Raw genomic sequence first — 10,129 nt, forward strand, 5'->3', positions numbered from 1 at the left:
GAAGGTCAAGGTACCCAAAGATAGACTGGCTCTCATTTCCCTCACTTCACAGACATACATGCAGAGACAGGAATGAGTCAGTGAGGCTTCTATACCATTCTTAGCTGAGTAATACCTACAGTTCAAGTGGAGGCTTGGTTCATGTTAGGTTGGCAAATGTTTTTAATGGTGGATTTAAAAGAAAAAAGAAATTGAAAAGTAAAGCAGAAAAAATGGGAGAGTTGGAAAACTGAGTTGAGTATAAAAATACTTATTTTATGTTACCGACAAAGAACTCAATTAAATTACTAGTTGGATTGTGTCAACCAAAATCACATATATTAAATTTGGGGCAAATATTTGACTTGCCCTTTAGTTAAAATATCAAGGAAGGGCCCAGTGGTGGTTGCGGCAGTAATCCCAGTACTTGGAAGATAGAGGTAGGTGGAACTCTTCGAGTTTGTGGCCAACCTGGTCTACAGAGTTAATTCCAGGATAGCTAGGGCTGTTGCACAGAGAAACCATGTCACGACCCCCCAAAACAAACAAACAAACAAAAACAGAAAAACAACACAGACATTTAAAACCGTTTTTACTATAGGATGGAATGGGGAAAGGGGTAACATGGAGCATGATCTTAATGAACATACACTGATGCCTATAAAGGATGATTAAAAATTAGCTTCTTGAGCATGATAAAAAGGCAACTGAAATTCAGTGACGATCTTGTGGCACATTAATGTGAAATCAATGATCCTGAAAACATCCTTTGTGTTCACAGCACAGTAGGAAATAGTAGAAGATTATTTTATTTCTGTTTTACACAGACAGGTAGCCTTGCAGAATTTTAGAACTGAAGAATGTGAGCATCCAATAAGGGTCACTTGCTTATCACAGTTGTTGTATTCGTCATAGTAACGGCAGGGGTTTGCTGGAAAAAAAAGTAGAACAGTACACAACATTGTGTTTAAAACAGTGGCAACCATTGAGGAAAGGCATTATCTTCCCAAGAGGCAAAGACAAAGATTCTATATAGTAAAGGATTAACTTGCTTAAGGTGAGCTGATTAGATATGAATGCAAAACAATTGAGTTGAATCAAATTCTTTTGAAATAACGGACCAATTCTTCTCATGACACAAAGCAGTTTTATTCAATCTCAATTTTTAAACCTGGTTACACTACACCTCAAAAAAACCAGAAATGAATAATCTTTTCAATTACTTTGCCATTTTGAGACCAATAATGCCATTACAAAAAAAACAAAGCAATAAGTTTCAGTAATTTTAATAAATGGTTTTGGAATTTATCCTTGAAGGATATAGGTAGTCAAAAGGACACAAAAAAGGCTTCCAGCCAAATCTCTCAAAAGACATATCAGTTTCAGTGGCAAAACTGAAACTGTTCTCTCAAGAAATTCATCAGCAGAGAGATCTCACCTGTTTTATAGCATAATAGAAAAAGAATTCCAAATTAATGAAAGAATTGCCATCACAACTCCCTTCTCAATATGAAGAAATACAGAATAAAGAGATCCTCTCTAAGCTCAGGTCATAGACCTGGAATCCTATATGAGACTCAACACAGAAAATGTCAGAATCAGAGAGAACCAGCCCCTCCTACAATGTCATTGCTCATGAACTGAGCCTTTAGCTTTGTGTTAGCCTTGCCGTTATGACCTTCCTCCACCAGTGCTCTGATGTGGAAAAAGACACCATTCACTCTTACTCTAGATAAAGTAATAATGTCTAAGTAGAGGAAAGCACTCCACATAAAACTAGTAATTAGTAACAATGCTTTGAAAGTTATGGAATAAGTGAAAATTATGTAAATTGTTTATAAATAGCCAATGAATGAGAAAGAAATCAAGGAATCATATTACTACTATCAGTATTATGATTTATCATGGATTAAATTTTGTAATTTAAAATATTTAAAAATTTCAAACATAAGGAATGTATTTATACTCTTTCCTCTTTATCATCCGTACCTATCAGTATTTCTCTATCTCAAGAGTTAATTGATGACATGTTATTTAAATGTTATATCTATGTCAAGGCTTGGATAACCTATCAAAAAGCTCATTCTTGAAGAAACTGATTCTCCCTTTTTATGCAAACAGCAATTGTCTGTATCTCTTTGTCTGGAGGTGGAGCCTATGCGAGTTTGACATGCACATGGAGTTGGATCTGGTTTTCTCACTGTGCACTACTTGTGGTGACTTGATTGTTGGTTTTTCATGGGTATGTAGTTTCTCAATGGCTTACAGAATACATTATCGTGACGCAGATGTCCTGGTCCCTCAGCTCTTATACTTCTTTTGTCTCCCTCCTCTGTGATTCTTTCTTAGCTTTAGGTATAGGGAGTGTGTTATAGATGCATCAAATGGGGATGTGCACCCAAAGATAAGTTGTTCTTCTCAGTTTGACCAGTTGTGGGGCTCTGTAATAATCTTCATCTCCTGAAGAAAGAGGCTTCTTAGTTGAGCAGTGAGAGATAAACCTATCTGTAACAGTGAGGATCAGTGCTGAGAATCTAGCTAGAAATGATTATAATTGGATTATAAAAGTGACAGTAGTAGGTTATATTCAAGGTCAATGACCAAATCCATGGGTATTTATGGTTTATAGTATCATGTATGCATTTCCTCCTATTAGAAGGTGTAGGCCCATTCGGATAGAGGGAGCATGGGTTCTACTCTCTCCATGTGGCTTGGCTCCAGCTAGGAGCTGACAGGAAAGTTTTAAAAAAGGTAGCCTCAGGAAACTGCATTTTCAAAACTGTTAAAGGTCTATAAAAATAAATGAGCAGGATAAATATGTTTATTTTTCCATTTCACAATTTTTTTGCTGTAAAAATAAGCATAAACTAATATATAAAATAAAATTTATTTCCTTATGGTGTTCTTGGACATCCTTAGTGTTATATGTCTCCCATTCTTCCTTCTCTTTATGAATTTCTTTCCCTTCCCTATTCCTAATTATAGTCTCTTTTCTATTTTTTTCCATTTTCCCTCTCAGAGGGTCTGAACCCTACTATTCTAAAGCTCCAAACACTACACCGTGGTCTCTCCTTATTTTCCTGGTTTCTGCAGGTTACTCTAGGTTACATACTTGCATCCAAAAATTTAGAGGTAAGATCCACAATAAGAGAGAAGATGTGGCATTTGCCTTCTGGGCCTGGGTTACATCAGTCAATATCATATTTTCCAGTTTGATCTATTTCCTTGAAAATATCTTGACTTCATGTTTTTCACCAGCTGAACGGAATTCCATTGTGTATAGATGTAGTGTAATTTAATCATCCATTAATCTGTTGAAGAGAATTTATGCTGTTTCCATTTCCTAGATTTGTGAATAGAGTGGGAATGATCGTTGCTGGTAAGTTCCCGTGAAGAAGGGTGTCAGCTCCTGTGGGCCTATGCTAAGGAGTATTATAGTTGAATGGCAAGATAATGAGGTCAAAGAGATTTGCTTACACTGGATATGAAAGAAAAAAAAGTAGAAACAATGTAGATGTATCTGTGGTAATACTGAGCTGAAAATTATAGAAATATAGATTATAGTTAAGCATAACCTAAAGCATACATGGTCACCATATCAATATGATCAATATGCCAACTTTAAGCAACCCAAGTTGAAGAACAAAAACAACTCACTGCATAGCCCATCTTCACAGTGATTTGGACAGTCTCCACATGGTGAGCCTTCCTTATAAGGCATATTTAGCAAGTCGGGATTATTTCCTCTTTACAAAAGAAAAGGAAGTAGAGGTATAATGAAAACTATCACTGGAAAATATTTATAAACATGTTCACTGTTAACTGCTAATTCAATAGATAATTCATTTAAGCATGTTTGTAAATAAACAGAGTTAATAGTTACGATAAATGTATGCATGAGTATTGCCTTTGCAATAAACCACCAGCAGTTCTGTTTATTTGTAGTTGTTGTTTCTTTATCTCTAAACAGTTGTGTGCTCACAGGACTCAGGACATTTGTACAGTCAAGATTTGAAAGTGGCGCTTTAATGTGCTGTTTTGTATTTTGTTTTGTTTTGTTTTAATTTTCACAAGAACTTGGGAAAGTGTTTTGGAAAATGTATGGTCCTTAATATTGTTAAGGAAAAAATACACAATTTATTTGCATTGGATCTTTTTGTTAAATTTCATTTTAACCAGTGATGAAAAGCATGCCACTTCTTATTGTGTCTTATAGATACACTCTCTATAAAAATCACAAAAGCATTAAGCATGGATAAAACTAAAGAAAGTACTGGGTGTAGGAAACAGTATAGAAGGAAATTAATAGTTGCATAATTGTTGAAACTTCAGAAAATGAAAAAAAATTCTTACTTAACAATATCGAAATGTTGTTTTGATAATATGTAGTTCTTAATTAGTGCCACTTATTAAGTTACATCAAGACACAATGAAGTATATATCTCTACTTTGTAATCTAAGAATATACCAGGGTATAGTAAGTTCTATTTTAAATGTAAATAAGGTCCACCTTTTAAGGCGCATGCTCAAGGACATACTAGGTGTCTCACTGTTCTGTTCACATACATGCTCTACTTAGATACCACAGTTTTGGTCTAAATAATAATACAGATAAAAGAAACATGAGGAGCTGTTACCATCTTTTATCAGCAAGAGTCATTTCAAATTATCAGTCAAAGTCAAATATCCTAGGTGTTTGCCCAGACTTGAAGAACCTTTGTCTCCTACTGTCCTCCTTTAGGGTCACAGCAGTAGACCCTCATAGTCATCTTTACCATTATGGACCCTGCTGTATAACAGCATTTGATAAGATAAGGCTGTACATCTCCTCACTGAAGTTACTGAGTTATATGTTCTACTGTTTGTCACTAGTACCTATGATAGCAGCATTTAGAATACACAAATTCACTTTAAAAAATGATTTATTTTAGTTTTGTGATTGTATGTGCATGTCTGTGAGTATAATGTTTGTATGTATGCAATGGATACATGCATGCGATGTTTGTTTGTTTGTATGAACGTGGTCAGTGGAAGATAGAAGAGGCCATAGAATCCCCCGAAGCTAGAGTTACGGGCAGTCCTAAGACTTCAGTTTTTGGGTACTGCATGAGAAGCAAGTTCTCCTAATCACTCTCCTGTGCCATGCAAATTTCATTTCTAAGAGAAATGCATAGGTTAACACTGGGACCAGAAGATTGTACTCAGGGATCTGGGTGCCTCTGAATATCCTTGCTTTGCCTACGACAGCTCAAATTCACTTCCCTGTGGGACAACTCTCCAGTGAATACTGATAAATTGTCTGAATGTTTGTGCTTTTTACTAAGTTTATTTGTAAAAACATGATGAAAAATGAAGGGCTGTGGGTGTATTTATGACATTTTGCTGACAACCTAACTGAAAAAGAAATATCAAACACTAATTTATGATGCTTGAAACATTACACTAGATTTTAAGAAGTTAATATATTTAAAAACAATAACAAACTGGTATTACATACTCATGACAATAGTGACACACATAGAGATACATAGGTGCCTTTTGTCTGCGACATGATGCGACATCACAGCCAATGAGGTAAGAAGAGGCCCAGACCATCTGTAAAGATAAGAGATAACTTTATGCCAGTATTAATGATGTACATCTTTAATTCCAGCACTCGTGAGGCAGAGGCAGGTGGATCTCGGTGTTTTTTAGGTCAATTTGGCCTAAAAAAGCTAGTTCCCAGGGGCTGGAGAGATGGCTCAGAGGTTAAGAGCATTGACTGCTCTTCCAAAGGTCCTGAGTTCAATTCCCAGCAACCACATGGTGGCTCACAACCATCTGTAATGAGATCTGGTGCCCTCTTCTGGCCTACAGGCATACACACAGACAGAATATTGTATAATATTAAATAATTATAAATAATAAATAAATATTAAAAAAACTAGTTTCCAGATAGCTAGGAATGTAACACAGAGATACCCTGTTACCAAAAGCAAAATAGAAAAAGAAAAAAAGAAAGAAGAGAGATGACATTATTCCAGATTTGCATGCTCACTGAATGACTACAATATCAATAGTGTTGATGATTAATTGTAAACATTCAGAGTGTAGAGAGATGACTCAGTGTTTATGAGAGTTTGCTGCTTTCCTAGAAGACATGATTTTGATTCCCGCATCCCCCTGGACTGCCCACAACCATCTCTAAATCAAGATCCAGCATATCAAAGATCCTCCTCTTAACTCTGTGACACTCTTGAGTGCATGTGTCCATGAAAATATATATATATATACACACACACAATAAAAATTAATGTGTTAAAAGTAATCATGTCTTCAGTGTGCATTCAGCATCACCTACTCAGAAGGCACACAGACGAAAATCTCATGTGTTTATATCATCTTACTGCAACAAGAAACCTGTTATATAATTCCCACCAAAAAGAAAGAGCATCATCATCCATACTGCTTATTCTCTCCGTTTCAAACCTCCGTGGTGAATGAGCTAAAATGACAAAGATTCACCACGGAGGGATGCTTTCTCACTGGTCAAGTATAGGTTAATACTCAAATGGCTTTCAGTGCAAGTGAGCCAGTTTAAATTACATCTCTATACATCTAAACTTGGTGGGTTTTTTTTTAATTGTTATTTGTTTGCTTGTTTTGCAGTTTCTTGGTTAGCGTTTCATTTTCTCACCTGTAAGACAGGTGAAATAATGCTTCCCTCTACATGCATGTGTATGGTGAGGGTTTAATAGTAAAATGGTTAAGAGGTTGGAGGATGAAGTGAGGGTGAGTGCAATGGACCCATTATCTCCTGTGACCTCTGCAGGGGCCTAGATGAAGTTTCTCTCAACCCACACTGGACTCTACTCATGTTTTCTTCCTCCCTTCCTTCCTTCCTTCCTTCCTTCCTTCCTTCCTTCCTTCCTTCCTTCCTTCTTTCCTTCTTTCCTTCTTTCCTTCTTTCCTTCCTCTCTCTCTCCCTCCCTCTTCTTCCTTCCTTCCTTCCTTCCTTCCTTCCTTCCTTCCTTCCTTCCTTTCTTTCTCTTCTTTCTTTTTAAATCATGGTAGGTTGCTCTGACTAATTTTGAAAAGTATTAACTTTCTCTTCACAGAGGGAAGCTTTCCTGGGTGTCAGTCTCTCTCTACACCATGCAGTATTTAACTATCAATGATGATTAAGTCTATGCTTTCACCAAATTTGAAGCTCCACCCACTATGAAAACATCAGATGATGTACATCAATGTTTGCAAGTTTCTCTTCTCATTCTTTTTCACAAATGTCTATTTGCTTATATTTTTTTCAAATCAGAATGTTAGAAAACAGGAAAAATGTAATGAAAATGAATTAGAATATCAGTTTTGTCATTTTCACATTATATTTAATTACTAATAAAGAAGTGGGTAAGTTCTTTCTTCCATTTATTCATCCTGTACATATCTATTAAAAATCACAAATAATGTGAAAGAAATGATTTATTTTATTAAAGAGTTCTATGACCATACTAATGTACTCACATGACTTTAACATTTAACGAAAAAAAGATTAAAAAAACATTTATTTTTGAGATTATAATATAATCGAATCATTTTCCCCTTTTCTTTCCTTTCCTTTCCTTTCCTTTCCTTTCCTTTCCTTTCCTTTCCTTTCCTTTCCTTTCCTTTCCTTTCTCCAAGCCTTCTCATAAATCCTTCCTGTCTTTTTTTCAGATTTGTGACCTCTCTTTTCACTAATTGTTATTTCTTAGATGTATAATATTTTCTTCTACATTTCCTAGAAACTTGACAGATTGGAGGAGTCATTTTTTATAAGTTCTTTTGGCATGCCATTGAATTCTTTTGACAAATGAAAAAGGGATTATTGAAACCGGTGGAATAAATTATTGCACAAGACTGCAGAACTGAAGCCTTTACTATAGAAGAAAAGGAAGGGTCGAGTTGACTTTTGTTTGAATGAATTATAAGGCTGGAGTGACATCATAAAGTTTTTGACTGTTTTTTTTTTCCTTGGGTTCCTGTTCTGTTGATGTGCCCTAACCCTTTGTCATCATAAAGCATACAATTCAGTTGTTAAATATTAAAGCATCCTGATTTATTGACACATATTATTAAATTTGAAAAAAAATATTATATTAGTGACTGATGTTCATTTAATAATTTTGTACATATATCCATGACTGCTTATTATATGTTTTATTTTTAGAAATTTCTAATGTCAATCTTAACTAGAATTTAATTTATGTAAATTATGAGATTTATCAATGAGTACTTCTGTGTCTTCTACTTTGTGGACAATGACTATTTTCTAATATTTTCCATTTTAAATATTTGAATATTCTCTGTCTTCTAGTAGATATTCTTTTACTTTATATTTAGGAATTCAAGTTTTGTCTTCAAAATTAGTTTAGTCTCTCTATGGCAGGTAGATGTTCCTTTAAATTTTGTAATCAAATTAAGACAATTCCTTGTCTATGGTCCTTCACTGATCTCTTTCTGAATTTAAAATAAATGTAAATTTGATAACAGCTAACAGGCTTTACTCAAGTGGTACTGCTTTGTTTCTGTATTTAATACCTTCTTTATGCCTTTTAGTTACTCTCCAGCTTTCTGTAATACTAAGAATAAATGAATAACAAGAAAATTAAATTAAGAAAATTGTCCTGTTTAAAAGGCATAATAATAACAAAACTACTTAAGAGTTAGTGACAACGAACCTTAAGTATTTTAAAGTCAAATTTGCAGCACATTATTGAAAAACATTAAAGAAGATGTGATGTAATTTGAAAATGGATACTGCTCCCCACTGTGTAAGATGTTCAACACTTTGAACATTGGATAGTTGTACTTGGAAGGAAGAAATACAAATGTCCAATAGATCTTTGGGGAAAAAAATGCTCAACGTATTTAGCCGTTAGAGAAATTTAATCAACATGTCAGGAAGATTTTACATCACTACTGTGAAAATAACTGACTTCTAGGAAAATTAAAAAGACAAACGTTGATGATGTGGGAAGAGAAGTCCCTTACCCAGTGCTAGTAGAAACATACAGCAGACCTCCCCTGTGAAAATCAGTATGGAGCTACCTAAAGTATTAGAAGTAGAACTTCCATAGGGCCCAGCTTTATCCTTTCTGGGTGTAGTAGGAAGAAATCAAAATCAGCTTAAAACAGAGACATGTGCACACGTAGGTTTACTACGGTTTCATTTACAACAGCAAAGTTAGCATAGGTACCTATCAATAGATGAATGTATTAGATCTAATAGAGAGTTTTGTTCAGCCATACAGAACAATAAAATGTGCCATTTTCAGGAAAATAGAGCTGTGGATCTTGATATTGAGTGAACAAAGGCCACCTAATGAAGTCCTGTTTCAGATTTTTCTCTCATATCTGAAGTCCTCGGGTTAAAAAGACAGGGCATCCCTATCTTTGACTCCTTTGCTCATATTATCACTCCTTCCTCTCTTTAAACTTTGGGAGTTCAGCCAAGTGGTTCACAGTGGATCTTGGCATCTGCCTTGTCCTCTCTGAAGAGTAGATGAGGATAAGGTGGAGGGAAGCTGGGGAGACTGGAAGAAAAAAAAAGAATAGGAACTGCGATTGGTATGTAAAATGAGAAAAGATTGTTTTGTTTTCATTTTTGTTTTTTAAGAAGTAAATAAATACATTTAAATTATATCGGAGACCCTCTGGCAAAAATCAGCTGGAGACACCCTGGGAAGAGATACTGAGCCTGAGGAAATGCTAGATTAAGAGAAATGAAGACAGAAACATAAGATACACTGGAAGGACTGAAAGTTAATATCAAAGAGCCCGAGTTTATTTCTCAGATAGCATTTATACCAATTGCAAGCAAAAGGCAGAGCAAAGAACAGTGCAGTCCACCTCCCTGCCCTGTCCTTAAGAGGAAGCTCAAGCAGGTGCATTACCTCATTATCTCATTCCGTTAAGCAGTTTCTGATTTCTAACAAGGAGTGCCTCCAGCTGGCGTGTGCCAGCCCAAATCTCAAAAATGTGCTCTTTCATTTGGGCAAAAATGCTCTTTCTTTTTTTTTTTAATTGAGAAAAGGAAAAATAAAAGTTTCCCCCTCCTCCCAGCCTCCCATTTCCCTCCCCCTCCTCCCACCCTTCTCCCCCTCCCCCCACTCCTTTCCCCCTCCCTCTCCAG

General features: G+C 35.5%; 1 protein-coding gene across 1 annotated transcript in view; it reads right to left on the minus strand.

The window, feature by feature from the left end:
* Positions 1-782: 782 nt before the first annotated feature.
* Crisp1 (cysteine rich secretory protein 1) overlaps positions 783-10,129 on the minus strand; it is an 18,622-nt gene continuing 9,275 nt past the window's right edge. The window contains exons 6-8 of the mRNA XM_005369572.1: positions 5,477-5,574; positions 3,637-3,725; positions 783-910 (exon numbers count right to left, since the gene is read on the minus strand). Of these exons, the coding sequence (XP_005369629.1) occupies positions 783-910; positions 3,637-3,725; positions 5,477-5,574 (315 nt within the window). The remainder of the gene's footprint in view (positions 911-3,636; positions 3,726-5,476; positions 5,575-10,129) is intronic.

The sequence above is a fragment of the Microtus ochrogaster genome, unplaced genomic scaffold (assembly GCF_000317375.1).
Source record: "Microtus ochrogaster isolate Prairie Vole_2 unplaced genomic scaffold, MicOch1.0 UNK52, whole genome shotgun sequence".
NCBI lineage: Eukaryota > Metazoa > Chordata > Mammalia > Rodentia > Cricetidae > Microtus > Microtus ochrogaster.